The sequence below is a fragment of the Nicotiana tabacum genome, chromosome 17 (genome assembly GCF_000715075.1).
Source record: "Nicotiana tabacum cultivar K326 chromosome 17, ASM71507v2, whole genome shotgun sequence".
NCBI lineage: Eukaryota > Viridiplantae > Streptophyta > Magnoliopsida > Solanales > Solanaceae > Nicotiana > Nicotiana tabacum.
This window is the reverse complement of record NC_134096.1, coordinates 133746869-133760700: the sequence shown is the minus strand read 5'-3', so window position 1 is coordinate 133760700 and position 13832 is coordinate 133746869. Positions and strand designations below refer to the sequence as shown.

At 35.9% G+C, this 13832-nt stretch overlaps 1 protein-coding gene and 1 non-coding gene across 5 annotated transcripts; both read left to right on the top strand.

Annotated features, from left to right (window-relative positions):
• Positions 1-95: 95 nt before the first annotated feature.
• LOC107759698 (uncharacterized) lies at positions 96-5801 on the top strand. 4 transcript variants are annotated; one of them, XM_016577692.2, is made up of 7 exons: positions 96-114; positions 186-246; positions 1073-1292; positions 1372-1548; positions 1641-1865; positions 1993-2121; positions 5345-5801. In XM_016577692.2, the coding sequence occupies exons 3-7, from the start codon at positions 1080-1082 to the stop codon at positions 5576-5578; spliced, it is 978 nt and encodes a 325-aa protein (XP_016433178.1). In that variant the 5' UTR covers positions 96-114; positions 186-246; positions 1073-1079; the 3' UTR covers positions 5579-5801. The 4 variants fall into 4 exon arrangements, with proteins under 4 accessions (XP_016433178.1, XP_016433176.1, XP_016433177.1 ...); XM_016577690.1 differs by having other exon boundaries at positions 1068-1292; XM_016577691.2 differs by having other exon boundaries at positions 108-246.
• Positions 5802-13153: 7352 nt separating this feature from the next.
• Positions 13154-13260, top strand: LOC142172207 (small nucleolar RNA R71). Its single transcript, XR_012701583.1, has one exon. It is a non-coding gene; the product is annotated as a small nucleolar RNA R71 (small nucleolar RNA).
• The last annotated feature ends 572 nt before the right edge of the window (positions 13261-13832 follow it).

Below are 13832 nucleotides of genomic sequence, written 5' to 3'. Positions count from 1 at the left end.
AAAAAGGAAAAACAACAGAAAATTTTCCCACTTACTCTGTGTATCGTGACTATAGGTGCAATTATCAAGACTCAGAGTGTCAACAATAATAGCAATAAAAATAAACTAACACAGGTAGTACTTTGCATTTTTTATTTGATCATATTTTTCATATATACAAGTATGAACGTTCCTTTTATAAACAGAGTAATCCAAGTACAAACAACACTGAAATACACTTCTGGATTCCAACAGCTCTCCTTCAAGGTAATCAACTTAATTTCAGTTCTTAATCTTTTTGCAGCAGCACAATGGGTGATGTGTTTTGTATCATTTTTATATGTGTTGAGGGTTTTATGATTTTGAAACACTTTATACAAGATGGCTAATTCATCTTCTTAAAGGAATTATAGACTCTGTAATTATCTAGTCTCAGGTGGGTTTGCATCGTGATCACAAAAAATGAAGAAAAGATTTTTGTGCTTTATTCTTTTGTGTAAATTGCGATTCTAATTCAGGGTTTTAGCTGATAGTTTAATTTGTCATGGAGTCTGAAAGGGTTTAGTTAATTGAATTTCTTGGTTCACTTTTCCGCAAATTGAGCTGGGTCCCACAAAGAGAAGGGGAGGAAAAGGGTATGGAATTAGCTTATGCGTAATTTTGATTCTGAAATTGTAGTGTTTCTCCAGATTATAAGTTCTTGATATGAACTATGAATCCTGTTTGAGAAAGAATAAGAGCCAATTTTGCTACCCTACCCAATTTGTTGCAAGAACCAACACAAAAGATAGAGTAATACAACAAGCAGCGCTGTAATTAATATAACGAAACAGTGATAGGATTTTCTATTTTCTGCATAGTAGTTATATTTCTCTCCACTAACAGGAACATGGATCATATGTTAGTGTTATTCAATTGGATATAATGACTGCATCATTTATAACTTCTCTAAAATTATAAGTGAAGGTGGCACATGTTTTGTTAAACAAATGACACCTTCTTTAAGACACGGTATCATGCTCAATTATGCTTCTGGTTCAAAAGGATGAAAGGTTATACTAATATCTGATCTTACCGGTCAATTCCAGCACAGTCTACAAATGGCTCGTTCCGCTCTGGATGAAATGTCAGCAACTGGTGCTTTTGAGAGAACTGCTTCAACCTTCCGTAATATCATCTCAAGGGACCACAATTCCCGTTTTCCAGCAGAATCTGGGAGGTACCACCTCTACATATCATATGCTTGCCCATGGGCATCAAGGTGCCTTGCCTACTTGAACATCAAAGGACTTGACCAAGCCATTAGTTTCACAGTAAGCAGTTGAATGAACTTATGTCCTGGACTCAAGTTTGGACTCCTAGCAGTCTCATTCCATTGTTTTTGGCTTGCAGTCTGTTAAACCTAAGTGGGAGAGAACGAAGGACAGCGATGAGCACATGGGATGGGTTTTTGCTTCATCAAGCACCGAGGATTCAGGAGCCGATCCTGATCCTCTTAATGGAGCGAAAAGCATAAGGGAGCTATATGAGCTTGCGAGTACAAACTATTCTGGAAAGTACACAGTTCCGGTATGTTTTATCAATAAATAGAATTTTTATTAACATTTATTTGCTTAGTCTGTTCATATTTTTGTTGATTGATGGTCTGGTTTTTCTAATAGGTTCTTTGGGATAAGAAACTGAAGACAATTGTGAACAATGAGAGTTCAGACATAATACGCATGTTTAATAGTGAATTCAATGACATAGCTGGGAATTCAGCTTTAGACCTTTATCCTCCTCATTTGCAATCCCAAATCAATGAAATAAATGAGTGGATATATGATGGAATAAACAACGGAGTATATCGATGTGGTTTTGCAACGAAGCAAGAACCTTACGATGAGGTAAATTTTTACCACCTTTTGAAGTAGACTACAAAACTCAAAGGAGTCATTTGCTAAACATCTTGAAATTAATAGGTTGTCAATCAGTTCTATCTGAGAAAAAGTTATTACCTTTATGTCCTTGCAGGCAGTGCAAAAACTGTACGAAACTTTGGATAAATGTGAGCTGATACTGAGCAAGCAGAGATACTTATGTGGAGATCAAGTGACTGAAGCAGATATTCGCTTGTTTGTCACCCTGATTAGGTTTGACGAGGTTAGTAACTGTTTTCTTATGGACCCTGTTCCTGCCAAAGTGAATTATTTGGTCTTAGAAACATCACCAAAAAAAAAAGAAACTAGTAAAATATATAAAAAGGAGATTGCTTTTATACTGTTGCTTTTTGTATTCTCTTATCCGCAGTGCCACTGGTTCATTACAAAGTTAACCTTCAGTTTGTTTTGAATGCTAAAGCTTCGGATACTTATTTATACTGCAACTTCAAAATTTATTGATGTGGCAATCTTCCCCTTCAGGTGTACTTACCCTCCCTAACGTCTGAGCCGTTATTCACAGAAGTACATTGACATCAATAAAACCAGTTGATCTTCTCATCACTGCTAGCTATCTATGAAAGACTCAGCCTATGTTTGTCAAGTAGTCGTGCTGCATTCTTGGAAGGTGTTTGAAAAATAGGCCTTCAATAGTCTTGCCCCATTATATTGGTCTAAAATAGACCTCCCATTTCCTAAGAATTGTCTCTACCATTTACTGCGAAAGTACCCAAGATTCACAGACATGACTCATCTAGCTGTAGCAGGGCAACTCATAGTAAGGAAAAGAATTGGTAGCTGCAATTAAAGTATTAATCTTCGAATAGAACATTTCTTTCCATCAAAGAAACATAGAATAAAAGATTTAAACCCTAAGAGATTGGGAATTAGTCCTTTGAATTTACACTCATGAAACAGTCCCAGACTTTTTTATATTCCAAAGTTAACCCTGAATTCGTTTTAATTGCTAAAGCTTCAAATTCCTCCTATGTACTGCAATATTAAAACGTTACTAGTGTGGCAATCAACCCCTTCATGATGAGCAGGTCACGTCAGTACTTGCCCTCCAAACAATCTGAACCGCTCAGAAGTACATTGATCTCATTAAAACCAGTGGATCTTCTCGCACTGCGACCCTACTAGGTTGATTTACAAATAGACCTTCGCATATGTCAAAAAATGGACCTCCCATTTCCTAAGAATTGCATCTAGCATTCACTTGGAGAGGACCCAAGATTTCCTAGCATAACTCCATTACTACCTTAAATGACCTGGCTAAGTCGAAGGTCGACTCATAAACTAAGAAAAAATGGAGAGCCGCAATTATAGGTTTAATCTATAGACTAAAATATTAAACCCTTAGATTAGGTTATGGAGAATTGGAGATAATTGTAGGTTTGTCATAGCCCTAAGTTTATGCTGGCGATATGTGTTGAGCTAGCACTTGTTCACCCAAATTATGGATAAGCTAACCAATAATATATAGGATAAAGTTCCATGGTATATGCTATTTGCTGATGTTAGTGTTAAATTGACAGCTGGGGGTCTCCCGGAAACAACCTCTCTAACTCCTTTGGGGTAGGGGTAAGGTCTGTGTACACTCTACCCTCCCCAGACCCCACTTGGTGAGATTTTACTGTGTTGTTATTGTTGTTGTAGTGTTAAATTGACAATATTAGCATGTGAGTCAATTAGAAGTTGGAACTAACTCGCTAAGGAGAAATACCATAGAGAGTAAGGTATTAGGATAAGTAACTGTAAGATAGAATGGATACACTGCAAGAAAAGGCCCCATAATAATGATGAAAGTGAAGTGAGAGACGGAAGACTAGGAATATTATATGGAATAAATTTCTTTTTAATTTTTATTTTTATTTTTTTTTACTCTTTGTTTATAAGTTATATGGGAATGAATGTTACCTCACATGATAAGCGGCATGAAGATGCGAATGTTAACATAGCTATAGGCATGCCATCCTTATAAAAAAGATAGATATATGACATACACTATTGAATAAGAATAGAAATTATCACATCCTCGCCTGAGATGGCTTAGCCAAGTTCTATCCTCCAAATCCACTAGTTCACATGCAATGGCATGACAATTAAAGGTGCTCAAAGAGAAAAAGGTAAATCTAAAATCACATGTAGAGAAGTTGTCTCAAATGACCTACAAAACTTGGGAATCAATACGGACTTAACTAAGGACAAAACATAATGGAAGCAAAGGATCCATATTGTTGGTAACAAGGTTTAACTATTGTTGTTACACTTAATGTTGATAGTTATCAATAGTCTTTTTTGTTTGGTTAGAGAATTGTATGTCAATCTAGGATAAGTGTGAATTTAAAAATTCTCTAGCTTAGGCTGTACTGAAAGTTCATATCAGCATTTTGGTGCAGTCTATTTTCTTTCTTTGGAAAAGAAAGAAGGATTAATATTGATTGATTGTTGATTCATATGGAGATAATTACCTAAACATAATTTTAATGCATCAATATCTTAACCTGATCAATTGATATCCTGCGTTATTAACCATTTAAAACTGTTTAGAGTTATATCTTTCCAGAAGTACATGTTCAACTCGCTTTCAGCACATCAACTCGCTTACCTTTTCAAAAAGACTCAATTTCTGCTTCATGTATTGCACTTTGACTCGTGCTGACCATGTTATGGCTGTAAGTCGTTTAGAAACCAGTTCAATCTTAATAAGATGAAGATGAGAGAATAAAATGAGGAAACACCAATTACATTCGTGGATTTCATCCTATTATAGAGAGAAACAACAACAACAACAACAACCCAGTATAATCCCACTAGTAGAGTCTGGGGAGGGTAGTTTGTACGCAGACCTTACCCCTACCCTAGGGTAGAGAGGCTGTTTCCGATAGATCCTCGGCTCCCTCCCTCCAAGAACTCCCCACCTTGCTCTTGGGGTGACTCGAACTCACAACCTCTTGGTTGGAAGTGGAGGGTGCTTACCACTAGAGCAACCCACTCTTGTCTATCCTATTATAGAGAGAATGGCTTAGAAAATTGACTTGCTCAAGATGATTCCTTGATATGTTGTGTCATGCAATGCCTTTTTAAGTCGTCCAATTCTTCTTAATTTTGCGTGGGAGAGGAGGGGGAAGAGAAATTTGGTTTACTTTTTTTCTACAAGGTCTAACATTTGTCCGTCATTGCCACTGACAGAGAGGCCAAAAAGACCTCGCTCATATTCATGTATGATTAATGACTTTGCCACTGAGAGAAAGAATAATAAACCAGATCCCTTTCCAAACTTTAGAAAAAGGAAAACAGGATTTTCGATATATGGTTGAGAAGATTATTGGTGAATATCAAATTTTATGATTGCATGAGCATTTGACAGATATTTTGCTGCGTCCAATCCCTTTGCTCTTCCAGATTAGGGAGTTGATCCAAGTGGTTTTGGATAATTGCAGGTGTATGCTGTCCACTTCAAGTGCAACAAGAAGCTACTACGTGAATATCCACATCTGTTCAATTACACCAAAGACATTTTCCAAATACCAGGCATGAGCAGTACCGTCAACATGGAACACATCAAAATGCATTACTATGGGAGCCATCCAACCATCAATCCTTTTGGAATCATTCCCCAGGGTCCAAATATCAACTATTCTTCTCCACACGATCGAGAGAAGTTCTCTAAGTAGGAAGTGTACGTAACCTTGGCATGCAGTTTCAAAGTTCGCTCATCTTGTTCACCTGTTAAGAAGTATTCCTGTAGAGTTGCTACAACTGATGCTGCCTCGTGAATCTTCAGCTTTTTACAGTGTAAAATTTTGTAATAATAAGATATGTAAGTTGTGCTAGCTCTTTGTAAAGTGAAGAACTAAACATTAGCTGCTGCTACATTTACTGTTTTTGCATCCTAAAGTGTGTTAGTATAGTATATAATATACTATATATACAACTTAAGATATATAAGCTATATTCGATATACATATATATATATATATATATATATATATATATATATATATACAACATAAGATATATAAGCTATATTCGATATACTATATATACATCTTAAGATATACTATATATACTATACTATACTATATATACATCTTAAGATATACTATATATACATAGTATACTAGATATACTAGATATATATATAGTAGATATACATGTATATATAGTATATCTTAAGATGTATATATAGTATATAAATCGAATATAGCTTATATATAGTAAGATGTATATATATTATAGTATAGTATAGTATACATATAAGCTTTTATATATATTTATATATATATATGTATATCGAATATATCGAATATAGCTTATATATCTTAAGTTGTATATATAGTATATACTATACTATACTATAATATATATACATCTTACTATATATATTATATATATCTTAAGATGTATACTATCGAATATGACTTATATACTATGTATATATAGTATAGTGTGTGTATATATAAGATGTATATATAGTATAGTGTGTGTATATATATATATATATATACTATAATATATATACATAGTTTATAAGTCATATTTGATAGTATACATCTTAAGATATACTATATATACATCTTATTATATATATATATAGCTTATATATCTTAAGATGTATATATATCTTAAGATCTACTATACTATACTATATATATATATAGTATATCTTAAGATGTATATATAGTATATTTTAAGATGTATACTATGTATATATAATATAGTATATATATATTTTAAGATGTATATATAGTATATAAATCGAATATAGCTTATATATCTTTATTACTATTTTTTTCTCTAACTTCTATATAAAAAAAATTAAAAATACAAAGTTTCTGTTGGGCCCGTTTAGGCCCGGAACCGGCCCACTTAACCCGGGACCGTTAGTTCGTGGTCCCGGTCCCGAGCCGGTTCCAGCAATAAGCCCGCGAAGCCCGGGATCGTTTAGGACCGGACCGCATAGGACCGGCCCACTTAGGACCGGGCCCGCGAAACTCACTTAGGACCGGGCCCGGCCCACTTGCCACCCTTACTTACAATAGAATGAAAGCTTCTATGTATACTAGAGCTATGGTGCATGATTACAAATTACGCTCTCTTAATTATTATATTAATGCTACAATAAAAGGTAATAAAGCCTAATAAAGGCCGGAAGAATCTTGAGGTCTTCCGTAACGGTCATATTTTGAATTACTTCTTATCCGGTCACATATTTGTATCTAGTGTTAACATGGTTGAATCACTACTGACTGGTCATCCTTGACACGTGTTGCTTAATTCACTCAACTTCTGAGATTGGTTTTTACCTGTTTTGAACATAAATCAACAACTTGCAAAGTGGGCTAACAAAGGAAGGAAAATATTTTTCTGTTTTAATGAGAAAAGAATACTCTTTCCAAATCAATTTATACATCCCCTTGATGTTGAGTTATTGAAAATGTTTGATATCATTTACTAACAATACTGTTTGATATAACTTTCTCAAGTTTGATAAGTTCAAATTCATTTAATGATGACTAGATTCAAAGTTTGATATGACGTCTTCTGTAACAAATTGAACTTTCAATTATTATTTCAATAGTATCTCCTACTTACTATTTATGTACAACAATATAAAATATAAATGAGTGGTTTGAAGGAATCTTGACTTGTTTAGAAACCAAAACCTTTTAGAAGGAAAAATAAAACCTTACAATCAATAATCATTTGGAGTAACACATTTGACACCTAAAGTACAAATCGAAATCCTAAAACTTCTTATTCCCTTAAAATATTGAATTCTAAAAGGAAATACATTATCTCGTACTTTCCTCTAATGAAATCATATAGTTCGTTAATGTAAAATCAAATTCCCTCCTAGTTTATATATCAAACAACCCACCCCCCAACCCAAAGAGTAGTCATAATAAATTCATGAACTATTTATTTTTGTCCTGCACTAACAAGAAATAAGGAGCTTAGTCGCCAAATAAGCTATTATAGTTTTTATGGCGACTAAACTTGCTACAATAAGTAAGCAAATGTGCCACAAAATATACTTTAGTAGGTTGCCATTTTGATCGACGACCTACTTCAAATTTATTTGGATCAAACGCAAACGCAAGTATACGCGACCGACAAGTAATAAAGTGATGAGAAAGTATCGTTCCCACGAGATGTGCCACACATAGGATCTGAAGACTGGGGGATTTATGATCAACTATTGTCCAATCTAAACTATTTATAAATTTATTGCTCAAGTGAGTGTGAAGAAAATAATTGTGATTTTTGTAACTAAATTACTACGAAACTAATAAGCAAACAAGAAAATATGATCGCAAGTAGAGCAAACAAACACTTAGAAAGAATCCAATGAGATAAGGGATATTCTAAGGTTATGAGATTAACGTCTCTCCTATTGCATTTTTTCAATTGATGTAATCACTTGACTTATCTAATCCGTTGATTAGCAGGGTTTATTATGCTCGCAAAGTTCTTTCGACGCTTCGCTCGCCTATTCAAGTATATGTCTATAAAATCAAAATTGACAAGAACGCATGTATATTCCTGCAAAAATAACCAAGTAAAGCAACTAGAATATGTATATCCTAATCGTGAATCTATTCTCTGATGCCCGAATTCAAGAACTTACTCTACACAATCTTATATGTACTCTATAGTTCCCACTTCCGAGTTCAATTATAAATTCGTAGATAGTACTCTATTGTTAGCTACGCAATAGAATAACTAAATGCAAGGTTGAATAAATAAATTAATATGATAGAATCAAGCAACACAATCAACCATCAAATTACAATAGTCAAAAACGACCCAGAACCCTAGAATAATAAGGTTCTTAGCCACTCATGTTCATGACAATAATCAAAATATTAAACGTACAAGCAATGAATACTAGATGAAGGATGGAAGAATCGATGAATTATGTGCTCCTGACTGTTCTGTGCTTGTGTTGTTCTCTCAAAGTAGCGTCTCCCCCTCCAAAATAGGTTTAGACTTGCTTTTATATGATTTGAGAGCGTCTTAGGTCGAAATAACCTTGTCCCGGGCGAAATAGGACAACTTCCCGTCACCCAGTGCCCAAGGTGGCGTGGGGCGCTAGCCCTGGAGCTAGGAATTTTGTTGCATCTGGAATTTGTGCCCCAGGTAGCACCCCACGCTAGCCTGGGCACTGCACTGTCCACTTTTCTCCTTTTGTTCTCTTTTTGCTTTAAGTCGTGCACTTTCGTCCCACATTCCTCCAAGTGACTCTTACACATAAAAATATCACGAATAAGAATAAATCATTATATTCCACATTCAAATTCCACAAAATACGAGTAAAATGTGAGGCAATATGCATATAAATATACACACTTTGAGCCGAATATCAATACCCCATATTTAGACTCTTGCTCGCCCTCGAGCAATGGAACTATAACTACACCCCAACAATGTACATCTCAACTAGGGAAGAACAATTTAATTTTTCAATCATACACTCTACCTTTGACTAGATCGATACCGGCAATCAAGAATGAACATACAAAATTCATATTTTTGCCGTTTTACACATGCCCAAGTATAAGTATTTCAATTCAACCAATTCAAACAACCTACCCATAACCACTCTACCTCAAGAGCTGACTCGTTACCACTAAGCACCCTCAACTCGCGCGCTCACCCATCAAGAGAAATTAACAACATTACCAATCTGTTATGAGATCCAATGCCCTCACCAACAAATGAGAGAGTGAATATAGAAATAGTCCACACATTCAAATATCACTTTGAACATAAATTAAGGGCATCATACAATTGAATAAAATTTGCCCACTCTCACGAATTTAAAATAAATTCATGTATATCCCGTGGTCGTACCATAAGCTTGTCCGTAGTGTACATCTCTACAAATCTAAGCTAGCCAAGTCTATGATCAATTAAGACTTTACGGGTTGTAATATAGGCTAAGGAATGGGTAAGTTATATTTAGGAATAATGACTAACCCGCCTAAGCACTTTAATACACTACACTCAAGAATCAAGCAAATATTCTTCTCAACCAATTCACTCGCCACAAGCCATATACATATAGCCTTTTTCGTTCAATTAAGCATTTCTACATTCCCACTAGCACGAAGTAGGAAGATTAGGAGGTGTGTTTGTTTTTTTTCTTTTTCTTGTTGACTATCAACATTATATGTAGTTTTTTTTTCTTGCATTTTTTCTTCTTCTTTTCTACACACACTCCATACATTATGGTTCATCGACTAGTGGAATTTTTCACAATTTTAGTGCACCTATAGGCCCTTCCATAGTTCCACTCGAAAGTTACTTCCCAATCTTTCACCTTACTTCTTTTAGCGCCTAAGTGCCTTCGGAGGTAAAGGTTCAACAAGCTCAAGTTAAGAACAAAATCATGATATGACTTGTAATGTGAATGCCAAGGAAAAGGTCATTAAGCTCATCAAAGGGGATAGCAACAGAAAAGTTTTATTTGTAAATGACAAGTACATCTATGATCAAGCAAAGAATTGCCTACGGCATCTCCTAGACTAGCACAACTTAATGATTTCGCTTCGAATAACACATAGGGCAAAATCTAGACTACATGGGATAGCACAGAATATCACGAATCCTTACACACATATTGCACATGACTCAATGAAGACGGTTTTGTTCAACTCTCAAGTCAAGCAAGCACATATAGTTGAGAAATTTTAAGCAATAATGCATTAAGTGACATACAATTCAAACAACTGAGAAAAGGCGTCACAAAGTAGATTATTTATTTCACTTAGGCATCACATTTCAAATCAAATATAACAGAAAGACAAAGCGTATGCCATAGCCTAATGTGCCAGCACCAAACATGTCATAGGTATCTAGAGCAGCTCAATTTTTTTCCTATCCTACTCCTAAAAAGTTAAAAGCAAAATACCTGGTTCATGCTACACCCTTGAAAAAGAATCGGCGTCCAAAGAAAACCAAGGGATACTACCTAACTATCCTAAAAAAAAGTCTTTTTGGTATTTTTAATCGGACCTTAATCCCTCAAGAAAGATGTCCAAGAGATCCATCGTCGGGAAAAGTCTATTTTTTTGAATAAGTTTACTACTCTAAACTAGACTACTACTAACTACAGGGTCTACAATAAAAATCAGAAAGAAAAATTTTATACAATTACACTCAGAAAGTATTTTTTCCACCCCATACTTATATTACGCATCGTCCTCGATGCATGCATCACAGAGAAATATATTAAAACAAGGATGAGAAATACTCCTTGAGACCCTCTAGAGCCTAGCTATCAAGATGATCCTCAATATTAAGGGCCATGACGACCCCACACTTAAGCTCAAACCTGTCCCTCAGCTTCAACTTCGAGTACTCAGACTTTCCCTAATCTGCAAAATAAAAACAAACAAAACATAACACTAAAAATCTTTAAAATAAAAAAAATAAAATACATGTTGGGTTGCCTCCCAACAAGTACCTTTTTAATAGTCGTGGCACGACTCTGCTACTCTGCTCAGGCTGGGAACTTTCGCTTCCTTCTCTTTCCATGGAGTTTTGCCTTTTTGCGCGCTCTAGGAGGATCTCCTCTTTCCTCTCTGACCCTTTTCTCTTTTACCTTTACACATTCATCTCTCAACACCACTTCTTCTAACTTGAAGAGTCTTTCCATGCCAGTATACTCCATATAAAGACCTCACTCTATTAACTTCGATTCTACCATAGAGATTATGCACAAATCCTCATAATGCTTAGGAAGATTAAGAACATTGTACATATTAAATGTAATTTCTTCGTCATGCACTCTCATCTTTAGCTTGCCCTCCCTCACATCAATAAGTGCTCCATCAGTATCCAGGAGTGGTCGCCCCAAAATAATAGGCACTTATTCATCTGCCAGGTAGTCAAGAATGATGAAATCAGTGGGGAAAGATGAACTTCCCCACTCATACCAGCACATCTTCAATAATTCCTTCTGGCACTGCTAATGACCGATCTGCTAGCTGTAGAGTTATAGTAGTAGGCCTAAGTGCTCCTAGATTGAGATGCTTGAACACTGATAGTGGCATCAAATTAATGCTCGCTCCCAGATTGTACAAGGCTCTACTAACCTCGTGTTTTCCAATCACCAAGGGAATTGTAAAACAACCTGAATCCTTCAACTTAGGCGGGATCTTACTCTGTACTCTAGCACTTCACTCCTCGGTAAGTGCAACCGTTTCAAACTCTGTCAATCTTCTTTTATTGGCCAAAATGTCTCTCGGTTACTTGGCATATTTAGGAACTTCTTGTAGCACTTCTACGAGAGGTAGATTTACACGCACCTGGCTCAAGATATCTAAGAACTTTTTGTACTTGAATCATCTTTTGATTTTTGCGACCTTTGAAAAAAAGCGGTGGTGGCCTTAACTCTATCTCCTGCATTTATTCATCATCTTTCTTTTCAGCCTCTACCTCTGGTTGAGGTACTAATCCTTCAAAAACTTCTATAGGGACATACTTTTTAGGTGGCACCTCCTCTAATACTTTGTCACTTCTTAGATTAATTGCTTGTACCTGTTCAATGTGATTTTTCTCAGTATCACTTGGGAGTGCTCCAATAGGTTGGGTATTTTATTGTGTTTCCTAATCTGTCTTTCTAAATTTCGAAAATCAATCCTCAGTAGTTGGTTGTCTGTTCGAAGTTGTTGGTTGTCAATTAACAACCTTTTCAATATATCATTGGTGCTTTCTTCTACCTGTTGTGGTGGCCTTTGGGGTTGATTGTAGTTTTCTTTGAGTTTGTATTGATTTTGAGTAGCATGATTTCTACCCCATGAGAAATTTGGGTGGTTCCTTCAGTTGGGATTGTAAGTATTCCCATATTGTGTACTTTGGTTCATTGGACCTCTACTCTGCTGGCTCACATAATAAATAGTCTGATGGTGGCTCACATAATTTCACAACTTTCAACTTGTTGCATCTAATGCCCATGACTCATTGCCATCTTAGCTACTTGGTTGGTAAGTTTAGAAATTTCAGCCCACATAGCTAACATCTCATCTAGCTCGAGTGTACCTGCTGCGTTCTGTTTGATCATTCTTCTTGGTTCACCCCCACTTTGCCAGTTATGATCGTTTGCAGTGAAATTGTTCAGTAGAGTCTGAATCTCACTGTATGTCTTTTGCATGCAACTTCCTCCACAAGCTGAGTCTAGATTTAATTTGGAGGTCTCGTCCAATCCATCCACAAAAGTATGTCCCAACACCTTATTAGTCTAACAATGATGTGGGCAGTCTCTGAGTAGTTTTTTGTATCTTTCCCAAGCTTGACAAAGAGTCTCACCATCTCATTGTTGAAACCCAAGAATCTGGCTCCTCAGCGACTTTGTTTTCTTTGTGGAAAAAACTTGATTAAGAATTTTCGTGCTAGATCATCCCAACTGTGGATCGAGTTTGCGGGCTCTTTGTTTAACCATTCCTTTGCTTGCCTCATTAGAGAAAAAAGAAATAAAGTCAGTCTGACATAGTCCTTGGAGACGTTCGGATAGTTGTATGTATCCGTAATCTCTAAAAAATTATGTATATGCCTTTGGGGATCTTCACTCGACAAACTCACAAATAGCCCTGTGGATTGAATTAGTTGCACCATGTACTGCTTCAGCTCGAAGTGTCCAGTTATATCAGGCTTCACAATAGCATGAATCATGTTCACGAGACTAGGCCTTGCGGCTTCAATCACTGGTCTCTCTTCATTCTCTTCCATCTCGATTGGATGTGGTTTGGACTACAATGCCAACTTTGCAATTCTTGTTCTTGTTTCTGCCTCCCTCCTTAACCTGTGGAAGAATCTTTCGGGTTTAGGATCAAAAGGCGGAAGATCGATCAAACTATTCCTTCTTTTTAGCATTCAGTGTGAACACCTGTAGAGTCAGAAACAACAAGACAACTTAAATCC